The sequence below is a fragment of the Oncorhynchus gorbuscha genome, linkage group LG09, assembly GCF_021184085.1.
Source record: "Oncorhynchus gorbuscha isolate QuinsamMale2020 ecotype Even-year linkage group LG09, OgorEven_v1.0, whole genome shotgun sequence".
NCBI lineage: Eukaryota > Metazoa > Chordata > Actinopteri > Salmoniformes > Salmonidae > Oncorhynchus > Oncorhynchus gorbuscha.
Window position 1 is genome coordinate 1,128,192 of NC_060181.1, and position 24,035 is coordinate 1,152,226.

General features: G+C 44.6%; 2 protein-coding genes across 2 annotated transcripts in view; one reads left to right on the forward strand and one right to left on the reverse strand.

Moving 5' to 3' along the window:
* si:dkey-284p5.3 (uncharacterized protein LOC557830 homolog) overlaps window positions 1–3,011 on the reverse strand; it is a 28,231-nt gene extending 25,220 nt beyond the window's left edge. The window contains exon 1 of the mRNA XM_046361333.1: window positions 2,546–3,011. Within this exon, the coding sequence (XP_046217289.1) occupies window positions 2,546–2,639 (94 nt within the window). The 5' untranslated portion in view covers window positions 2,640–3,011. The remainder of the gene's footprint in view (window positions 1–2,545) is intronic.
* An 803-nt stretch (window positions 3,012–3,814) lies between these two features.
* LOC124043067 (60S ribosomal protein L30-like) lies at window positions 3,815–13,733 on the forward strand. The gene is made up of 5 exons (XM_046361240.1): window positions 3,815–3,928; window positions 4,054–4,093; window positions 7,237–7,382; window positions 13,070–13,251; window positions 13,681–13,733. The coding sequence occupies exons 2-5, from the start codon at window positions 4,073–4,075 to the stop codon at window positions 13,731–13,733; spliced, it is 402 nt and encodes a 133-aa protein (XP_046217196.1). The 5' UTR covers window positions 3,815–3,928; window positions 4,054–4,072.
* The last annotated feature ends 10,302 nt before the right edge of the window (window positions 13,734–24,035 follow it).

Below are 24,035 nucleotides of genomic sequence, written 5' to 3' on the forward strand. Positions count from 1 at the left end.
TAAAAATTCCCTGTATTAGGTCAGTTAGGATCACCACTTCATTTTAAGAATGTGAAATGTCAGACTAATAGCAGAGAGAATTATTTCTTTCAGATTTGATTTCTTTCATCACATTCCCAGTAGGTCAGAAGTTTACATACACTCAATTAGTAATTGGTAGCATTGCCTTTAAATAGTTGAACTTGGGTCAAACGTTTCGGATAGCATTCCACGAGCTTCCCACGATAAGTTGGGTGAATTTTGGCCCATTCCTCCTGACAGAGCTGGTGTAACTGAATCAGGTTTGTAGGCCTCTTTGCTCGCACACGCTTTTTCAGTTCTGCCCACATATTTTTATAGGATTGAAGTCAGGGCTTTGTGATGGCCACTCCAATAACTTGACTTTGTTGTCCTTAAGCCATTTGCCACAACTTTGGAAGTATGCTTGGGGTCATTGTCCATTTGGAAGACCCATTTGCGACTAAGCTTTAACTTCCTGACTGATGTCTTGAGATGTTGCTTCAATATATCCACCTAATTTTCCTTCCTCGTGAAGCCATCTATTTTGTGAAGTGCACCAGTACCTCCTGCAGCAACGCACCCCCACAACATGATGCTGCCACCCGGTGCTTTACGGTTGGGATGGTGTTCTTCGGCTTGCAAGCCTCCCCCTTTTTCCCCACACATAATGATGGTCATTATGGCCAAACAGTTCTATTACCGTTTCATCAGACCAGAGGACATTTCTCCAAAAAGTACAATCTCTATCCCCATGTGCAGTTGCAAACCACAGTCTGGCTTTTTTTATGGTGGTTTTGGAGCAGTGGCTTCTTCTTTGCTGAGTGGCCTTTCAGGTTATGTCGATATAGGACTTGTTTTACTGTGGCTATAGATACTTTTGTACCTGCTTCCTCTAGCATCTTCACAAGGTCCTTTGCTGTTGTTCTGGGATTGATTTGCACCAAAGTACGTTAATCTCTAGGAGACAGAACACGTCTCTTTCCTGAGCGGAATGACGGCTGCGTGGTCTCATGGTGTTTATACTTGCGTACTATTGTTTGTACAGATGAACGTGGTATCTTCAGGCGTTTGGAAATTGCTTCCAAGAATAAACCAGACTTGTGGAGGTCTACAATTTTTTTCTGAGGTCTTGGCTGATTTCTTTCGATTTTCCCATGATGGCAAGCAAATAGGCACTGAGTTTGAAGGTAGGCCTTGAAATACATCCAGAGGTACACCTCCAATTGACTCAAATGATGTCAATTAGCCTATCAGAAGCTTCTAAAGTAATTACATTATTTTCTGGAATTTTCCAAGCTGTTTAAAGGCACAATCAACTTAGTGTATGTAAACTTCTGACTCACTGGAATAGTGATATAGTAAATTATAAGTGAAATAATCTGTCTGTAAACTATTTTTGGAAAATGACTTGTGTCATGCACAAAGTAGATGTCCTAACCGACTTACCAAAACTATAGTTTGTTAACAAGAAATTTGTGGAGTGGTTAAAAAACTAGTTTTAATGACTCCAACCTAAGTGTATATAAACTTCCAACTTCAACTGTATCTTGCATTAGTCATCTCATATGAATGAACTGTATTTTATACCATCTATTGCATCTTGCCTATGCCTGCTCTGTCATTGCTCATCCATATATTTATATGTATATATTCTTATTCCATTCCTTTACTTAGATGTGTGTGTATTAGGTATTTGTTGTGGAATTGTTAGATATCGCTGCACTTTCGGAACTAGAAGCACAAGCATTTCGCTACACTCGCATTAACATCTGCTAACCATGTGTATGTGACCATTAACATCTGCTAACCATGTGTATGTGACCAATAACATCTGCTAACCATGTGTATGTGAACAATACCATTTGATTTGATCCTCAGTTTTCTCCTATCACAGCCGTTAAACTCTGTAACTGTTTTAAAGTCACCATTGGCCCCATTGTAAAATCCCTGAGCAGTTTCCTTCCTCTCCGGTAATTGAGTTAAGAAAGGACGCCTGTATCTTTGTAGTGACTGGGTTTATTGATACACCATCCAAAGTGTAATGAATAACTTCACCATGCTCAAAGGGATATTCAATGTCTGTTTATTTAACAGGTATTTTTTAATCACTGCTGGACTGAGGGACCTTACAGATCATTTATATGTGTTGGGTACAGACATTAGGTAGTTTTCTTAAAAATCATACTAAACACTATTACTGCACTCAGAGTGAGTCCATACAACGTATTATGTGACTTGTTAAGCAAGTGTTTACTCCAGATCTTAGTTAGGCCATAACAAAGGGGTTGAAACTCTAAAAACATAAGGCCACTTTGACATTATTGGATATTGTGTGTAGGCCAGTGACACAAAATCTCAATTGAATTCATTTTAAATTCAGAATGTAACACAACAAAATGTGGAACAAGTCAAGGAGGCACCGTATAAAATAACAAAAAAATTGCGACAAAATTGTGTGACACATTTTTATGTCATCAAAATAATGTGTCAACAATACAAGGATGTTGTATCAATAATATAATGACATTGTAGTATTTGAATTTACCTGTAGTGCTGATTCCATTGCTTTCCTCTGGTTTAGAGCTGGGCTGTCTGGTGGTGTCCTGCGCTGTTGTCTGGGTACTCGTGGAACAGCCCATCCTGCTTGTCTCACATAGAGGACTGAAGTGGATGAAAATGAGATCCCCAAAGAGCCGTCTGTTGCTCTGATCACGGGCTTGATACTATTCAAATCAGCAGGACTGAAGGCTATACAGCAGGTATCATCAACTAGAGTCAGCAGCGGGACGCCAGCTGGGGAACCGTGCTATATAGTCATTTCACTGGTCTCCACAATTGCATATTTGCGCATGCCTCGTTTTAAATACACCGGGCAACGGCTTGTTGTGGCAGCAGCAGGTTACCACCAGTGTGATGCCTGCATAGTGTCGATACTGGGCTACAGCCTGCTTGCTGTGTGTTTCAGTACCCAGCAGAGAACAGACACCTTACATTATTCAGTGCATGCGATCAGAGAAGGAACGTTGTGTAGCGTGCGTGAGCATTGCACTCTAATAATTGGTCACGTCACTACAGCTGGAAAGCTATCCTGCCCTACCAAGCAAAAACGCAGTAATTGCTAATTTGGTCGAAAATGTGTTAATGTAATTTTTGCTAAGTTAAATACATGCTTAATAATGTGGACAAGTATCCTGCCTCTATTGTATTGTGTTTTGGAGAAAATGGGGGTCATGTTAGCAGTAACTGTATAAAGTTACTGTGAAGACAAGGTAAATAAAAACCGCTCCGAGGAGGTACTGCCTTTTTGCTTGGTAGGGCAGCATGGTACTTTATTTATGTTCTTTACATTATTCTCATACGAATGTGAAGAACGTCAGTTCTTATGTGGAGTATTATTTATTGTTAAAGGGTGTAAAATATGGATAGGCTATTTATTCAACCAATTAGGATTCATATAGTAAAGTAAATGTGTGACATTTTATAGAAATATTTGACTTCTGAATGTTTCGGTGTTTGGAAAAATAATACTTTATCAAGTTCCATACCATCAAATATTTTGTTCAAATCATAAAGTTATTATACAGAATAGAGACAACAGCGTCACCGCGTGGGGCTCCGGGGTTGTGTATGTGTGGATGATTCAATGCATAAAAACAGCCTCTAAATATAGGTCCGTTTTGTGTTTGTCCTCTGGTTGGTAAAAATCACACTTGCCATTATGAAAGCTTTAGTGTTTTGGCCCTTGCTTTCTCGTGATAAGGTCGTCGGGCTGAAGAATGATCTGATATAGAAATCACCTCAAGTGGAGCACCCTGCTAGAACTGACCAATCCGCTGAGATCAGCGAATCAGCGCAGGACCACGCCAACCTACCGCAAAGCACGCTGGGACTTCCTTTCTTTCCGAAGCCATATTGGAGCAACAGACTTGTAAGTTCACCTCTTTGTTTCATCTTTAACATATATATATATTTAGGCAATGTTGGTGGACATCACCCGGTTGATTACTAACGTAAAAGTGTCCAATCTCATATTTTTTGTTTCCGGTTGTCCAGAACGGAGTAAATCGCAGCTATGGTGGCCGCCAAGAAGACGGTGAGTCGAGCTGTAGTGAACGCATGGCGCTGTCTGGGCTTAGTGCAACACACGTGTTTACACCTTTTTACAAACTGTCAATGTCGCCCGTACATATCTGTTAGGAACTCGGCCAAACATACAATGTTGTAGTTCCTGAAGATGTCTAGCTTTAGTTGTTAACAATTGACAGAATCCAGATAGCATGTGTTTATATTAAGCATCACCGGCTTGCCAGCTAATAAAGCGTCAGCCAGACAGCAAGTTGAATGGTTACACTGGGGGCATTTTGACCTTCTGGTTGGCTGATGAAGAAACCCTAACAGCACTGTCATCGGAACTATTATATCTGATCAATAACTACATAGGGTTGTGACTGTCATGGACTTTAGGATGGCAGTAAATGGCCACTAAACCCCCCCACATTCAACGGTAATAAGGTCCTCAATCGACTCTCTGAATTACCCAAGAAGCAACAAAACATCAAATGTAAGAACATTTTAGAAGATCGTTACACAAATAAGGTGCAAGAAATTCAGGCCAATTAGTTTTAAGTCCGTAGAGACGAAAGGAATTTCCGGAGTTGGCGGTTGTCTAAGACCGGATGTGGTGACTCGTCTGAAGTTTAGTAAAGATGTTAGATGCAGTGGGACTTTATGTCAAATGGCTTTATAAATGGAGACATAGCAATGTATTAACTTTCTGGTAGTGAATGCAGTAATGAGTACTAAAATTGTCCCCCATAACAATGTGCAGTGTGCTTTGTTAAACAGCATCTAACGGGTTTAATGAAGTGGCAGCTGCGTTCATATACATGTCGCCATAGTCTAGGACCGATGGTCATGTCGACCGTCATAATCTGCCTTCTACTATTTAACTAGAGGCAGCACCTATTTCTATAAAGCACATATTTATTCTCAGCTTCTTAACTCGTCAATATGCTTTTTAAAAGACTGCTAGCCTTTCATCTATTCCGATATGAACACCATCAGCCTAAATCATCAGTTGTATATGCACTCTAGAGACCCCATCTAGTTAGTTTTACCTGCAGTCAATACTAATTTAAGGTCAGCGATTTTCTGTAATACAAAAGAAGGCAGACCGTAGTTAATGTTGAGCTTGGTCAATCCTGGGAGCAATGGTACAACAGTATCATCTGCATACCGGTGCAGGTTACACGTTTTTACAGACGACTCGATATTGTTAATGTTAACACTGATGATATAATGGGTGAACTGGTGGCCATTGCGAGTGGACACGTAGGGGCAAGCAGGAAGTGTACCCATCTATGTGCTGTGATTTGATTCAACTCAACTATTACAAAAAAAATACATTCCGTTGCATGAGCCACATCAGTAAGCATCATTTGAATGAACTTTCTACATTACCATTTAAATGCATCACAATACCAGGCAGCCATTGCGAGTGTACACATGAGGTTACCAGTTATTGGCCACTGTAACCCTGGTAATATGACTGGTGAATAGAACAGGCTTGGAACCTGTAACCCTGGTAATATGACTGGTAAATAGAACGAATAGAACCTCGAACCCTGGTAAATAGAATGAATAGAACCTATAACCCTGGTAATATGACTGGTTAATAGAATGAATAGAACCTCTAACCCTGGTAAATAGAATGAATAGAACCTCGAACCCTGGTAAATAGAATGAATAGAACCTGTAACCCTGGTAAATAGAATGAATAGAACCTATAACCCTGGTAATATGACTGGTAAATAGAATGAATAGAACCTCTAACCCTGGTAAATAGAATGAATAGAACCTATAACCCTGGTAATATGACTGGTAAATAGTATGAATAGAACCTGTAACCCTGGTAATATGAATAGAACCTCTAACCCTGGTAATATGACTGGTAAATAGAATGAATAGAACTGGTAAATAGAATGAATAGAACCTCTAACCCTGATAAATAGAATGAATGGAACCTCTAACCCTGGTAAATAGAATGTTTAGAACCTCTAACCCTGGGAAATAGAATGAATAGAACCTGTAACCCTGGTAAATAGAATGAATAGAACCTATAACCCTGGTAATATGACTGGTAAATAGTATGAATAGAACCTGTAACCCTGGTAATATGACTGGTAAATAGAATGAATATAACCTCTAACCCTGGTAAATAGAATGAATAGAACCTCTAACCCTGGTAATATGACTGGTAAATAGAATGAATAGAACCTCTAACCCTGGTAATATGACTGGTAAATAGAATGAATATAACCTCTAACCCTGGTAAATAGAATGAATAGAACCTCTAACCCTGGTAAATAGAATGAATAGAACCTCTAACCCTGGTAATATGACTGGTAAATAGAACCTCTAACCCTGGTAATATGACTGGTAAATAGAACCTCTAACCCTGGTAATATGACTGGTAAATAGAATGAATAGAACCTCTAACCCTGGTAATATGACTGGTAAATAGAATTAATAGAACCTCTAACCCTGGTAATATGACTGGTAAATAGAATGAATAGAACCTCTAACCCTTGTAAATAGAATGAATAGAACCTCTAACCCTGGTAATATGACTGGTAAATAGAATGAATAGAACCTGTAACCCTGGTAATATGACTGGTAAATAGAATGAATAGAACCTCTAACCCTTGTAAATAGAATGAATAGAACCTCTAACCCTGGTAATATGACTGGTAAATAGAATGAATAGAACCTCTAACCCTTGTAAATGGAATGAATAGAACCTCTAACCCTGGTAATATGACTGGTAAATAGAATGAATAGAACCTCTAACCCTGGTAAAGAGGTTCCAAGCCTGTTCTATTTACTCTATTTCTCTGTGCTGCTGCTGCATTGTGGGTAGCATTGTCTAGGCCACCCGGAGACTTGTTTGCTAGTTTCAGGAACAGTCCATGTTACCACAAAGACTCAACGGTTAATTTGAAGAAAAACAAATGTATATTTTTTAAATGGTTATGATAGTCATTGTATTACAATAACTATTTTCATCTATAACCGTCGGTTCCATGGTGGTATGTTAATTGTGCCAGCCCTAGTTATATGTACTCAAATCGCATGTATCCCAATTAGAAGACCATATATCATGTTTGGTTCAATGCATATGAGCTACGTTCATAGTTCAATGTTTCTCACAAAACATCATTGTTACTTTGATGGCAGAAAAAGTCCCTGGAGTCCATAAACTCCCGTCTCCAGCTGGTGATGAAGAGCGGTAAATATGTTCTGGGATACAAGCAGTCCCAGAAGATGATCCGCCAGGGAAAAGCCAAGCTGGTCATCCTGGCCAACAACACACCTGCCCTCAGGTAACTAAGGCCTACATTTATTTAGTATTAGCTAAAGTTAAGGACATTATCACTATAACCCTTTCACACCTAACATGGTGAGCTAAAGTTTATACCTTGCTAGCCTTGGATTTATTCATTAGTTGAATTCTGTTGCAAAACGTTTTGCAATGGAAAACGTTTACTCCAAACAGAAAATGTTCTGCAATGAAATCATGTTATTATTGGACATTCATGTATCTCTCCACATTTGGTTCCTAGAGTTAACAGTTTCCATTGCAAAACCTGTACTAATTTGCTTTCTGCGTCTCCGAAAACACCTGAAAAATCCTGTCGGCTGCAACTGTTAAAGCAAGTTAAAACAGTTTACATTAAGTGTGTGTTTTGATTTGATATGACAGTAGGGGGATTCATGTTTCTATAAGCGTATCGCTATTGAGAATTGATTCACGTTTGGATGGAGTTTTTGGCTGTTTTGGCTTCCAGAGCCACTTGTCCCTTTAAACAGAACAGGTAAGGTCCCTATAAGGAGTAATGTTAGCCTCCTTTGGTTCTTTATTGGACTAGGCATGGTGGACTTCTTCCTTAATGGGATTCCTGTAATCCCATATGTTACCAGCAACATGTACAGTGTTGGTTTCATGAGATGAAATAAAAGATCCCAGAAATGTTCCATATCCACAAAAAGCTGATTTCTGTCTACATCCCTGTTAGCATTTCTCCTTTGCCAAGATAATCCATCCTTCTGACAGGTGTGTCATACCAGGAAGCTGATTAGACAGCATGAATACCTAGGATAGGATAAGTAATCCTTCTCACCCCCCCCCTTTAAGATTTAGATGCACTATTGTAAAGTGACTGTTCCACTGGATGTCATAAGGTGAATGCACCAATTTGTAAGTCGCTCTGGATAAGAGCGTCTGCTAAATGACTTAAATGTAATGTAATGATCATTACAAAGGTGCACGTTGTGCTGGGGACGATAAAAGGCCTCTCTAAAATGTGCACTTTTTTTCACAACACAATGCCACAGATGTCTCAAGTTGAGGTAGCGTGCAATAGGAATGCTGACTGCAGGAATGTCCACCAGAGCTGCTGCCAGAGAATTGAACGTTCCTTTCTCTACCTTAAGCCGCCTCCGATGTTTTAGAGAACTTGGCAGTACGTCCAACAGGCCTCCGCAGACCACGTGTATGGCGTCGTGGGCGAGAGGTTTGCTGATGTCAATGTTGTGAACAGTGTCCCATGGTGGGGTTATGGTATGGGCCGGCATAAGCTATGGACAACGAACAGAATTGCATTATACCGATGGCAATGTGAATGCGCAGAGATGCGTGACGAAATCCTGAGGCCCATTGTCGCCACCGTCACCTTATGTTTCAAGCTTGATAATGCACGGCACCATGTCACAAGGGTCTGTACACGATTCCTGGAAGCTGAAAATGTCAGTTCTTCCATGGCCTGCATACTCACCGGGCATGTCACACATTGAGCACGTTTGGATCGACGTGTACGAGGCAGATGGTGGTCACACCAGATTCTGGTCTTCAGCTCGTCACCTGTGACAAACAGATAGATATGTTTTCCCAGTCATGTAAAATCCATAGCTGAAGGTCTAATACATTTATTTCGCCTGACTGATTTTCCTTTTGAATTGTAACTCAGCAAAATTGTTGCATGTTGCGCTTATTTTTGTTCAGTGTATATAACCTCTTGGATTACTTTTAAATTCAGAAAGCCGGCGTTGTTTCCATCAAGTTAATTTGAACCCATGTGGAATTGGTGTCTGCTCAGTAGAATATTTTTGTTAAATTGTGCATTCATAAAGTATTCAGACCCCTTGACTTTTTCCATGTCACCGATGACACGCCAAATGAATACCACCAATCAGAGACCACTATGACACACCAAATGAATACCACCAATCAGAGACCACTATAATGACACACCAGATGACCACCAATCAGGATGATGACCACCAATCAGAGACTACTATGATGACACACCAGATTACCACCAATCAGAGACTACTATGATGACACGCCAAATGAATACCACCAATCAGAGACCACTATGACACACCAAATGAATACCACCAATCAGAGACCACTATGACACACCAAATGAATACCACCAATCAGAGACCACTATAATGACACACCAGATGACCACCAATCAGGATGATGACACACCAGATTACCACCAATCAGAGACTACTATGATGACACACCAAATGATGACCACCAATCGGAGACCACTATGATGATGATGACCACCAATCGGAGACAACTATGATGATGATGACCACCAATCGGAGACAACTATGATGATGATGACCACCAATCGGAGAGAACTATGATGATGATGACCACCAATCGGAGACAACTATGATGATGATGACCACCAATCAGAGACAACTATGATGATGATGACCACCAATCGGAGACAACTATGATGATGATGACCACCAATCGGAGACCACTATGATGATGATGACCACCAATCGGAGACAACTATGATGATGATGACCACCAATCGGAGACCACTATGATGACACACCAGATGTGTTTGAAGGGTTGGTTTTTGTCTTGTACAGCCTCTTAAGGGGAAAGTAATCCAACAGTAACTGAAAGTAATCAGATTACATCCCTGAGTTAAACGTTACAGTACTGATTTAAGAAGTAACTGTAATGGAGTTCATTTAGAAAGTAACTTACCCAACCCTGGTGTAATCCTAGGAATAGTTCCATGTGTTTGAAGGGTTGTTTTTCAGCCTCTGAAGGGGAAATTTCCAAAAGTAACTGAAAGTAATCAGATTACGTTACTGAGTTAATTTACATTATTGATTAAAGTAACTAATGGCGTTCATTTAGAAAGTAACCTACCCTTGTGTAATCCTAGGAATAGTTCCATTCCTACTTCAATGAACGTTTTCAAATAGTTAGATATTGAAGAATTTGCATGTCAAGCGTTGCTTGTGCGTTCGTATGGGCAGGTTAATTTTTGTTTTATATACTCCTCCTACAAAGGCACACCTGTATTGGTCTGCTTGCAGGTGTGTAAGAACAGGAGGAAAATTCAAATGAGGGCTGACTTTGTTACTTGCTGCAGCTGCAGTTGGTCGTTCAGCAATCAGACACCTTGAGAAAACAACCGAGACAACTACAGCATTAGACTGAAGGGATAGTAGCTTAGTGTAGCTTGTCCTCGTGTTGCTTCCCCCATACACGCAGAAGGATAACGTTTCATTAGTGTAGCTTGTCCTCGTGTTGCTTTCCCCCATACACGCAGAAGGGATAACGTTTCAGTAGTGTAGCTTGTCCTCGTGTTGCTTTCCCCCCATACACGCAGAAGGGATAACGTTTCATTAGTGTAGCTTGTCCTCGTGTTGCTTTCCCCCATACACGCAGAAGGGATAACGTTTCATTAGTGTAGCTTGTCCTCGTGTTGCTTTCCCCCCATACACGCAGAAGGGATAACGTTTCATTAGTGTAGCTTGTCCTCGTGTTGCTTTCCCCTCATACACGCAGAAGGGATAACGTTTCATTAGTGTAGCTTGTCCTCGTGTTGCTTCCCCTCATACACGCAGAAGGGATAACGTTTCATTAGTGTAGCTTGTCCTCGTGTTGCTTTCCCTCATACACGCAGAAGGGATAACGTTTCATTAGTGTAGCTTGTCCTCGTGTTGCTTTCCCTCATACACGCAGAAGGGATAACGTTTCATTAGTGTAGCTTGTCCTCGTGTTGCTTTCCCCTCATACACACAGAAGGGACGTTTCATTAGTGTAGCTTGTCCTCGTGTTGCTTCCCCTCATACACGCAGAAGGGATAACGTTTCATTAGTGTAGCTTGTCCTCGTGTTGCTTTCCCCTCATACACGCAGAAGGGACGTTTCATTAGTGTAGCTTGTCCTCGTGTTGCTTTCCCCTCATACACGCAGAAGGGATAATGTTTCATTAGTGTAGCTTGTCCTCGTGTTGCTTTCCCCTCATACACGCAGAAGGGATAACGTTTCATTAGTGTAGCTTGTCCTCGTGTTGCTTTCCCCTCATACACGCAGAAGGGATAACGTTTCATTAGTGTAGCTTGTCCTCGTGTTGCTTTCCCCCATACACGCAGAAGGGATAACGTTTCATTAGTGTAGCTTGTCCTCATCGTGTTGCTTTCCCCTCATACACGCAGAAGGGATAACGTTTCATTAGTGTAGCTTGTCCTCGTGTTGCTTCCCCCTCATACACGCAGAAGGGATAACGTTTCATTAGTGTAGCTTGTCCTCGTGTTGCTTTCCCCTCATACACGCAGAAGGGATAACGTTTCATTAGTGTAGCTTGTCCTCGTGTTGCTTTCCCCTCATACACGCAGAAGGGATAACGTTTCATTAGTGTAGCTTGTCCTCGTGTTGCTTTCCCCTCATACACGCAGAAGGGATAACGTTTCATTAGTGTAGCTTGTCCTCGTGTTGCTTTCCCCTCATACACACAGAAGGGACGTTTCATTAGTGTAGCTTGTCCTCGTGTTGCTTCCCCTCATACACGCAGAAGGGATAACGTTTCATTAGTGTAGCTTGTCCTCGTGTTGCTTTCCCCTCATACACGCAGAAGGGACGTTTCATTAGTGTAGCTTGTCCTCGTGTTGCTTTCCCCTCATACACGCAGAAGGGATAATGTTTCATTAGTGTAGCTTGTCCTCGTGTTGCTTCCCCCTCATACACGCAGAAGGGATAACGTTTCATTAGTGTAGCTTGTCCTCGTGTTGCTTTCCCCTCATACACGCAGAAGGGATAACGTTTCATTAGTGTAGCTTGTCCTCGTGTTGCTTTCCCCTCATACATGCAGAAGGGATAACGTTTCATTAGTGTAGCTTGTCCTCGTGTTGCTTTCCCCTCATACACGCAGAAGGGATAACGTTTCATTAGTGTAGCTTGTCCTCGTGTTGCTTTCCCCTCATACACGCAGAAGGGATAACGTTTCATTAGTGTAGCTTGTCCTCGTGTTGCTTTCCCCTCATACACGCAGAAGGGATAACGTTTCATTAGTGTAGCTTGTCCTCGTGTTGCTTTCCCCTCATACACGCAGAAGGGATAACGTTTCATTAGTGTAGCTTGTCCTCGTGTTGCTTTCCCCTCATACACGCAGAAGGGATAACGTTTCATTGGTGTAGCTTGTCCTCGTGTTGCTTCCCCCTCATACACGCAGAAGGGATAACGTTTCATTAGTGTAGCTTGTCCTCGTGTTGCTTCCCCTCATACACGCAGAAGGGATAACGTTTCATTAGTGTAGCTTGTCCTCGTGTTGCTTTCCGCTCATACACGCAGAAGGGATAACGTTTCATTAGTGTAGCTTGTCCTCGTGTTGCTTTCCCCTCATACACGCAGAAGGGATAACGTTTCATTAGTGTAGCTTGTCCTCGTGTTGCTTTCCCCCCATACACGCAGAAGGGATAACGTTTCATTAGTGTAGCTTGTCCTCGTGTTGCTTTCCCCTCATACACGCAGAAGGGACGTTTCATTGAATGGTAACGTAGATAACCTTGTATTGTTTGTTCAGAATTTTGCTGCCTGCATTTCCTGCGGTCGTACTTGTCTAAAAGGTATTTGTCCTTCCTCAGGAAGTTCCTGTTGCTTCCCCCATACACACACAGGATCATGTTTCATTCAATAACATACCTTTTATCAAAGTATGCCCACGTGTGTATTTGTCCTTCCTCAGGAAGTCTGAAGTGGAGTACTACGCCATGTTGGCCAAGACAGGCGTCCATCACTACAGTGGGAACAACATCGAGCTGGGCACGGCCTGTGGGAAGTACTTCAGGGTGTGCACCCTGGCCATCATCGACCCGGTGAGTGTCCAATCAGACTGCCTGTTTACCACGCCTATTCTGTTGATGGATAGTCTGCAGACAATCCTTTAGCAGTGAGCAGTTTGATACTGTTTCTTCTTTTATTCATTCATAGCATTGTTTTCAAAGATGACATGAACATCTTTACAGAGAATTATAGAAATGTATGAATGAAGAATAAACGAACCGCTCTACTACTAAATTACATGTTTGAGTTAATCATTTTGTGAATGTGTAGGTGTAGATATTTTTAAGTTTCACTGATGCTCACAAATTTGCCCGTTTGTAAATTTTTGCACCTGGTGGCTCTACGATTATGTGCCCACAGCACGTCACTAGATAAACACCCAATGAACCATTTACCTGAACTGACTGGGCTTTAGCCAGTTGCATCATTGGTGTCAATGACTTAGTTCCTCTGAAGTTAATGAAGTGAGTGTTAAGTATATCTTGTATGCTAAATATAGTGTTCTATTTCCAGGTGATTCTGACATCATCAGGAGTATGCCAGACCAGCCGCAGGGGGAGAAGTAGACATTTCACACTCGATGTTAAAAAATAAACTGTTTTCTATGGTCTTTCTTTGGTCTGTCTTTCTCTTAGTGTGCATATGATAAACATTTAACTACTTCTATTCTATGCTGTAGGCTGTGTCAAATCAAATTTTATTTGTCACATACACACGGTTAGCAGATGTTAATGCGAGTGTAGCGAAATGCTTGTGCTTCTAGTTCCGACAATGCAGTGATAACCAACAAGTAATCTAACTAACAATTCCAAAACTACTGTCTTATACACAGTGTAAGGGGATAAGGAACATGTAAATAAGGATATATGAATGAGTGATGGTACCGAGTACAGTATATACATATGAGATGAGTGTGTAGACAAAGTAAACAAAGTGGCATAGTTAAAGTGGCTAGTGATACATGTGTTACATAAGGATGCAGTCGATGATGTAGAGTACAGTATATACATATGCATATGAGATGAATAATGTAGGGTAAGTAACATTATATAAGGTAGCATTGTTTAAAGTGGCTAGTGATATATTTACATCATTTCCCATCAATTCCCATTATTAAAATGGCTGGAGTTGGGTCAGTGTCAATGACAGTGTGTTGGCAGCAGCCACTCAGTGTTAGTGGTGGCTGTTTAACAGTCTGATGGCCTTGAGATAGAAGCTGTTTTTCAGTCTCTCGGTCCCAGCTTTGATGCACCTGTACTGACCTCGCCTTCTGGATGATAGCGGGGTGAACAGGCAGTGGCTCGGGTGGTTGTTGTCCTTGATGATCTTTATGGCCTTCCTGTAACATCGGGTGGTGTAGGTGTCCTGGAGGGCAGGTAGTTTGCCCCCGGTGATGCGTTGTGCAGACCTCACTACCCTCTGAAGAGCCTTATGTTTGTGGGCGGAGCAGTTGCCGTACCAGGCAGTGATACAGCCCGCCAGGATGCTCTCGATTGTGCATCTGTAGAAGTTTGTGAGTGCTTTTGGTGACAAGCCGAATTTCTTCAGCCTCCTGAGGTTGAAGAGGCGCTGCTGCGCCTTCTTCACGACGCTGTCTGTGTGGGTGGACCAATTCAGTTTGTCTGTGATGGGTATGCCGAGGAACTAAAAGCTTACTAACCACTACTGTCCTTTGTTGAAGTTGACTGTGAGGTTATTTTCCTGACCCCACACTCCGAGGGCCCTCACCTACCTGTAGGCCGTCTCGCCGTTGTTGGTAATCAAGCCTACCACTGTGGTGTTGTCCGCAAACTTGATGATTGAGTTGGAGGCGTGCGTGGCCACGCAGTCGTGGGTGAACAGGGAGTACAGGAGAGGGCTCAGAACGCACCCTTGTGGGGCCCCAGTGTTGAGGATCAGCGGGGAGGAGATGTTGTTACCTACCCTCACCACCTGGGGCGGCCCGTCAGGAAGTCCAGTACCCAGTTGCACAGGGGGCGGGGTCGAGACCCAGGGTCTCGAGCTTGATGACAAGTTTGGAGGGTACTATGGTGTTAAATGCCGAGCTGTAGTCGATGAACAGCATTCTCACATAGGTATTCCTCTTGTCCAGATGGGTTAGGGCAGTGTGCAGTGTGGTTGAGATTGCGTCGTCTGTGGACCTATTTGGGCGGTAAGTAAATTGGAGTGGGTCTAGGGTGTCAGGTAGGGTGGAGGTGATATGGTCCTTGACTAGTCTCTCAAAGCACTTCATGATGACGGAAGTGAGTGCTACGCGGGGGCGGTAGTCGTTTAGCTCAGTTACCTTAGCTTTCTTGGGAACAGGAACAATGGTTGCCCTCTTGAAGCATGTGGGAACAGCAGACTGGTATAAGGATTGATTGAATATGTCTGTAAACACACCAGCATGGTCTGCGCATGCTCTGAGGGCGCGGGTGGGGATGCCGTCTGGGCCTGCAGCCTTGCGAGGGTTAACACGTTTAAATATTTTACTCACCTCGGCTGCAGTGAAGGAGAGTCCACATGTTTTGGTTGCGGGCCGTGTCAGTGGCACTGTATTGTCCTCAAAGCGGGCAAAAAAGTTATTTAGTCTGCCTGGGAGCAAGACATCCTGGTCCGTGACTGGGCTAGATTTCTTCCTGTAGTCCGTGATTGACTGTAGACCCTGCCACATGCCTCTTGTGTCTGAGCCGTTGAATTGCTACTCTACTTTGTCTCTATACTGACGCTTAGCTTGTTTAATAGCCTTGCGGAGGGAATAGCAACACTGTATTCGGCGGTCATGTTTCCGGTCACCTTGCCCTGATTAAAAGCAGTGGTTCGCGCTTTCATTTTCACGCGAATGCTGCCATCAATCCACGGTCTCTGGTTTGGGAATGTTTTAATCGTTGCTATGGGAACGACAACTTCAATGCACATTCAAATGAACTTGCTCACCGAATCAGCGTATTCGTCAATGTTGTTGGGCGCAGTGAGGAACATGTCCCAGTCCACATGATGGAAGCAGTCTGTACCAGGGTCCCATGTAGATTCAAATGAGATGTCCTTGTGATTTTTTTTTACATGCTATTAAGATCTCAACTCACAAGAGCTGATCATGGGTCTCCTAACATGCAATTCCACAAGGATAGACTCGTGACAAGGTCTTATTGTGACTTTACTGTGACATCACAATGATGTCACCACAAGCTATTTTGTCATGCTGCTGCACCACATGAACTGACCAGTCTAGATTGTTGACCGTAATGACAATGACAGGATTATCCAGGCTCCTCCCCGTGGAGGATTGTCCAGGCCCCTCCCGGTGGAGGATTGTCCAGGCCCCTCCCCGTGGAGGATTGTCCAGGCTCCTCCCCGTGGAGGATTGTCCAGGCCCCTCCCCGTGGAGGATTGTCCAGGCTCCTCCCCGTGGAGGATTGTCCAGGCTCCTCCCCGTGGAGGATTGTCCAGGCTCCTCCCCGTGGAGGATTGTCCAGGCTCCTCCCCGTGGAGGATTATCCAGGCCCCTCCCCGTGGAGGATTATCCAGGCCCCTCCCCGTGGAGGATTGTCCAGACTCCTCCCCGTGGAGGATTGTCCAGGCTCCTCCCCGTGGAGGATTGTCCAGGCTCCTCCCCGTGGAGGATTGTCCAGGCCTGTTCCCGTGAAGGATTGTCCAGGCCCCTCCCCGTGGAAGATTATCCACGCTCATCGCTGTGGAAGATTGTCCAGGCCCCTACCCGTGGAGGATTGTTCAGGCCCCTACCCGTGGAGGATTGTCCAGGCCCCTCCCCGTGGAGGATTGTCCAGGCCCCTCCCCGTGGAGGATTGTCCAGGCCCCTACCCGTGGAGGATTGTCCAGGCCCCTCCCCGTGGAGGATTGTCCAGGCTCCTCCCCTTGAAGGATAATGTTATAGCTTTTTGGCCGCAAGTCTTCCATGAAGGCCACTTCTGGAACTTCTCAGGACAGTAGATGTGTGTACCAGGGTCCTGCTGTTTTCTAACAATTCTGAGCTGACATCTTTTTAAAATTAAAATGTTACCACTTTTCTCCCCAATTTCATGGTATCCAATTGTTAGTAGTTACTGTCTTGTCTCATCGCTACAACTCCCGTACGGACTCGGGAGAGACGAAGGTCGAAGGTCTTGCGTCCCCCGAAACACAACCCAACCAAGCCGCACTGCTTCTTAACACAGCGCGCATCCAACCCGGAAGCCAGCCGCACCAATGTTTCGGAGGAGACCTGGAGACCTGATTATCGTGCACTGCGCCCGGCCCTCCACAAGAGTCGCTAGTGCGCGATGAGACAAGGATATCCCTACCGGCCAAACCCTCCCTAACCCGGACAACGCTAGGCCAATTGTGCATCGCCCCACGAAGCTCCGGGTCGCCGCCGGCTGCGACAGCCTGGGCGCGAACCCAGAGTCTCTGGTGGCACAGCTGGCATTGCACTAGACCACTGCGCCACCGAGGAGGCTCTCTGCTGGACGCGAAGAGAAGTATTGAATGATGTGTCTTTCATCTGCTACAGTAAGTTTCCTTGGCTGACCACTGCATCTACGGTCCTCAACGTTGCCCGTTTCTATGTGCTTCTTCAAAAGAGCTTTGACACCACATCTGGAAACCCCTGTCTGCCTTAATGTCTGTCTGGGAGAGACCTGAGAGACCAGTCTGCATTAATGTCTGCCTGGGAGAGACCTGAGAGACCAGTCTGCCTTAATGTCTGTCTGGGAGAGACCTGAGAGACCAGTCTGCCTTAATGTCTGCCTGGGAGAGACCTGAGAGACCAGTCTGCCTTAATGTCTGTCTGGGAGAGACCTGAGAGACCAGTCTGCCTTAATGTCTGTCTGGGAGAGACCTGAGAGACCAGTCTGCCTTAATGTCTGTCTGAGGGACCTGAGAGACCAGTCTGCCTTAATGTCTGTCTGAGAGACCAGTCTGCCTTAATGTCTGTCTGAGAGAGACCTGAGAGACCAGTCTGCCTTAATGTCTGTCTGAGAGAGACCTGAGAGACCAGTCTGCCTTAATGTCTGTCTGAGAGAGACCAGTCTGCCTTCATGTCTGTCTGGGAGAGACCAGTCTGCCTTCATGTCTGTCTGGGAGAGACCAGTCTGTCTTAATGTCTGTCTGGGAGAGACCTGAGAGACCAGTCTGTCTTAATGTCTGGGAGAGACCTGAGAGACCAGTCTGCATTAATGTCTGCCTGGGAGAGACCTGAGACCAGTCTGCCTTAATGTCTGTCTGGGAGAGACCAGTCTGCCTTAATGTCTGTCTGGGAGAGACCAGTCTGCCTTAATGTCTGTCTGGGAGAGACCAGTCTGCCTTCATGTCTGTCTGGGAGAGACCAGTCTGTCTTAATGTCTGTCTGGGAGAGACCTGAGAGACCAGTCTGCCTTAATGTCTGTCTGAGAGAGACCTGAGAGACCAGTCTGCCTTAATGTCTGTCTGAGAGAGACCTGAGAGACCAGTCTGCCTTAATGTCTGTCTGGGAGAGACCAGTCTGCCTTCATGTCTGTCTGGGAGAGACCAGTCTGTCTTAATGTCTGTCTGGGAGAGACCTGAGAGACCAGTCTGTCTTAATGTCTGTCTGGGAGAGACCTGAGAGACCAGTCTGCATTAATGTCTGCCTGGGAGAGACCTGAGACCAGTCTGCCTTAATGTCTGTCTGGGAGAGACCAGTCTGCCTTAATGTCTGTCTGGGAGAGACCAGTCTGCCTTCATGTCTGTCTGGGAGAGACCAGTCTGTCTTAATGTCTGTCTGGGAGAGACCTGAGAGACCAGTCTGCCTTAATGTCTGTCTGAGAGACCTGAGAGACCAGTCTGCCTTAATGTCTGTCTGAGAGAGACCTGAGAGACCAGTCTGCCTTAATGTCTGTCTGAGAGAGACCTGAGAGACCAGTCTGCCTTAATGTCTGTCTGGGAGAGACCAGTCTGCCTTCATGTCTGTCTGGGAGAGACCAGTCTGTCTTAATGTCTGTCTGGGAGAGACCTGAGAGACCAGTCTGCATTAATGTCTGCCTGGGAGAGACCTGAGACCAGTCTGCCTTAATGTCTGTCTGGGAGAGACCAGTCTGCCTTAATGTCTGTCTGGGAGAGACCAGTCTGCCTTCATGTCTGTCTGGGAGAGACCAGTCTGTCTTAATGTCTGTCTGGGAGAGACCTGAGAGACCAGTCTGCCTTAATGTCTGTCTGAGAGACCTGAGAGACCAGTCTGTCTTAATGTCTGTCTGGGAGAGACCTGAGAGACCAGTCTGCCTTAATGTCTGCCTGAGAGACCTGAGAGACCAGTCTGCCTTAATGTCTGTCTGAGAGACCAGTCTGCCTTCATGTCTGTCTGGGAGAGACCAGTCTGTCTTAATGTCTGTCTGGGAGAGACCTGAGAGACCAGTCTGCCTTAATGTCTGTCTGAGAGAGACCTGAGAGACCAGTCTGCCTTAATGTCTGTCTGAGAGAGACCTGAGAGACCAGTCTGCCTTAATGTCTGTCTGAGAGAGACCAGTCTGCATTAATGTCTGTCTGGTAGAGACCTGAGAGACCAGTCTGTCTTAATGTCTGTCTGAGAGAGACCTGAGAGACCAGTCTGCCTTAATGTCTGCCTGGGAGAGACCTTGCTGATGCAGTATAACTACCTCGTGTCTTGTTGCTGTGCTCAGTCTTGACTTTTGACAGTAAACTGTCTTCAGCAACCTCACCTTGTTAGCATGAGTTTGGCTGTTCCTGTTTCAGTTAATGATTTGTGTTTCAACTGTACATAATGGATTGATGATCATTAGCACCTGTTTGGTATAATTGTTTAATCATACACGTGACTATGTTCCTACAAAACCCCTGACTGTGCAAGTGTACCTAGAGGAATTGATGCTGTTTTGAAGGCCACACCACATATGGATTTAATGTAGATTATTCTTCTGTTCACTCACTTTATATTTATCAAATAACTAAATGCAATCTATTCATCTATTTTTGAAAGCATTTGTACTTTACAGTATTTTTTTCACATCTGCCTAAAACTGTTTCACAGTACTGTACATATCTACAGTATTGAGTTGCACCCCCTTTTGGCCTCCACAAGGTGTCCAGTGTTCCACAGGGATGCTGGCCCATGTTGACTCTACAAGGTGTCAAGTGTTCCACAGGGATGCTGGCCCATGTTGACTCTACAAGGTGTCAAGTGTTCCACAGGGATGCTGGCCCATGTTGACTCTACAAGGTGTCAAGTGTTCCACAGGGATGCTGGCCCATGTTGACTCTACAAGGTGTTGAAAGTGTTCCACAGGGATGCTGGCCCATGTTGACTCTACAAGGTGTCAAGTGTTCCACAGGGATGCTGGCCCATGTGGACTCTACAAGGTGTTGAAAGTGTTCCACAGGGATGCTGGCCCATGTGGACTCTACAAGTTGTTGAAAGTGTTCCACAGGGATGCTGGCCCATGTGGACTCTACAAGGTGTCAAGTGTTCCACAGGGATGCTGGCCCATGTGGACTCTACAAGGTGTTGAAAGTGTTCCACAGGGATGCTGGCCCATGTGGACTCTACAAGGTGTTGAAAGTGTTCCACAGGGATGCTGGCCCATGTTGACTCTACAAGGTGTCAAGTGTTCCACAGGGATGCTGGCCCATGTGGACTCTACAAGGTGTCAAGTATTCCACAGGGATGCTGGCCCATGTGGACTCTACAAGGTGTTGAAAGTGTTCCACAGGGATGCTGGCCCATGTGGACTCTACAAGGTGTCAAGTGTTCCACAGGGATGCTGGCCCATGTGGACTCTACAAGGTGTTGAAAGTGTTCCACAGGGATGCTGGCCCATGTGGACTCTACAAGGTGTCAAGTGTTCCACAGGGATGCTGGCCCATGTGGACTCTACAAGGTGTTGAAAGTGTTCCACAGGGATGCTGGCCCATGTGGACTCTACAAGGTGTTGAAAGTGTTCCACAGGGATGCTGGCCCATGTGGACTCTACAAGGTGTTGAAAGTGTTCCACAGGGATGCTGGCCCATGTGGACTCAACAAGGTGTTCAGCGTCCCCCATGTTGACTCCAATGCTTCCCACAGTTATCAAGTCGTCTGGATGTCCTTTGGCTGGGGGATTATTCTCTGGCAAGTGTTGAACATGAAGAACCCAGCACTTAAATATTAACCCTCTGAATGGCACACACATAATCCATGTCTCAAGGTTTAAACAACCTTTAACCTCTCCGCTTCGTCTACACTGACTTGAACTGGATCTTTAATTAACAGGTGCCGTCAATAAGGGACCATAGCTTTCACCTGGTCAGTCTGTCATGGAGAAGTTCTCTTCATGTTTTGTACACTGTGTATATTGGAGTGTTGATGAGATTCAAATGTCCAGGAGGTTTTGCAAAATAATTAATAATAATAATAATATATGCCATTTAGCAGACGCTTTTATCCAAAGCGACTTACAGTCATGTGTGCATACATTCTACGTATGGGTGGTCCCGGGGATCGAACCCACTACCCTGGCGTTACAAGCGCCATGCTCTACCAACTGAGCTACAGAAGGACCAATTAACCCTGACAGCCCAAAGCTATACTGAACAAAAATATAAACGTAACATGCAACAATTTTGAATAATTTATTGAGTTAGTTTATTTAAGGAAACCTGTCATTTGAAATCAATTCATTAGGCCCTAATCTATGTATTGGGAATACAAATACCTTAAAAGAGACACGGTGCATCACTAACACACAGGTAACCATAGACACGGTGCATCACTAACACACAGGTAACCATAGACACGGTGCATCACTAACACAGGTAACCATAGACACGGTGCATCACTAACACACAGGTAACCATAGACACGGTGCATCACTAACACACAGGTAACCATAGACACGGTGCATCACTAACACAGGTAACCATAGACACGGTGCATCACTAACACAGGTAACCATAGACACGGTGCATCACTAACACAGGTAACCATAGACACGGTGCATCACTAACACACAGGTAACCATAGACACGGTGCATCACTAACACACAGGTAACCATAGACACGGTGCATCACTAACACACAGGTAACCATAGACACGGTGCATCACTAACACAGGTAACCATAGACACGGTGCATCACTAACACACAGGTAACCATAGACACGGTGCATCACTAACACAGGTAACCATAGACACGGTGCATCACTAACACAGGTAACCATAGACACGGTGCATCACTAACACACAGGTAACCATAGACACGGTGCATCACTAACACAGGTAACCATAGACACGGTGCATCACTAACACACAGGTAACCATAGACACGGTGCATCACTAACACACAGGTAACCATAGACACGGTGCATCACTAATACAGGTAACCATAGACACGGTGCATCACTAACACACAGGTAACCATAGACACGGTGCATCACTAACACACAGGTAACCATAGACACGGTGCATCACTAACACACAGGTAACCATAGACACGGTGCATCACTAACACACAGGTAACCATAGACACGGTGCATCACTAACACAGGTAACCATAGACACGGTGCATCACTAACACAGGTAACCATAGACACGGTGCATCACTAACACAGGTAACCATAGACACGGTGCATCACTAACACAGGTAACCATAGACACGGTGCATCACTAACACACAGGTAACCATAGACACGGTGCATCACTAACACACAGGTAACCATAGACACGGTGCATCACTAAAACACAGGTAACCACAGACACGGTGCATCACTAACACAGGTAACCATAGAAACGGTGCATCACTAACACACAGGTAACCATAGACACGGTGCATCACTAACACACAGGTAACCATAGACACGGTGCATCACTAACACACAGGTAACCATAGACACGGTGCATCACTAACACACAGGTAACCATAGACACGGTGCATCACTAACACACAGGTAACCATAGACACGGTGCATCACTAACACACAGGTAACCATAGACACGGTGCATCACTAACACACAGGTAACCACAGACACGGTGCATCACTAACACACAGGTAACCATAGACACGGTGCATCACTAACACACAGGTAACCATAGACACGGTGCATCACTAACACACAGGTAACCATAGACACGGTGCATCACTAACACACAGGTAACCATAGACACGGTGCATCACTAACACACAGGTAACCATAGACACGGTGCATCACTAACACACAGGTAACCATAGCCACGGTGCATCACTAACACACAGGTAACCATAGACACGGTGCATCACTAACACACAGGTAACCATAGACACGGTGCATCACTAACACACAGGTAACCATAGCCACGGTGCATCACTAACACACAGGTAACCATAGACACGGTGCATCACTAACACACAGGTAACCATAGACACGGTGCATCACTAACACAGGTAACCATAGACACGGTGCATCACTAACACACAGGTAACCATAGACACGGTGCATCACTAACACACAGGTAACCATAGACACGGTGCATCACTAACACACAGGTAACCATAGACACGGTGCATCACTAACACACAGGTAACCACAGACACGGTGCATCACTAACACACAGGTAACCATAGACACGGTGCATCACTAACACACAGGTAACCATAGACACGGTGCATCACTAACACAGGTAACCATAGACACGGTGCATCACTAACACACAGGTAACCATAGACACGGTGCATCACTAACACACAGGTAACCATAGACACGGTGCATCACTAACACACAGGTAACCATAGACACGGTGCATCACTAACACACAGGTAACCACAGACACGGTGCATCACTAACACACAGGTAACCATAGACACGGTGCATCACTAACACACAGGTAACCATAGACACGGTGCATCACTAACACACAGGTAACCATAGACACGGTGCATCACTAACACACAGGTAACCATAGACACGGT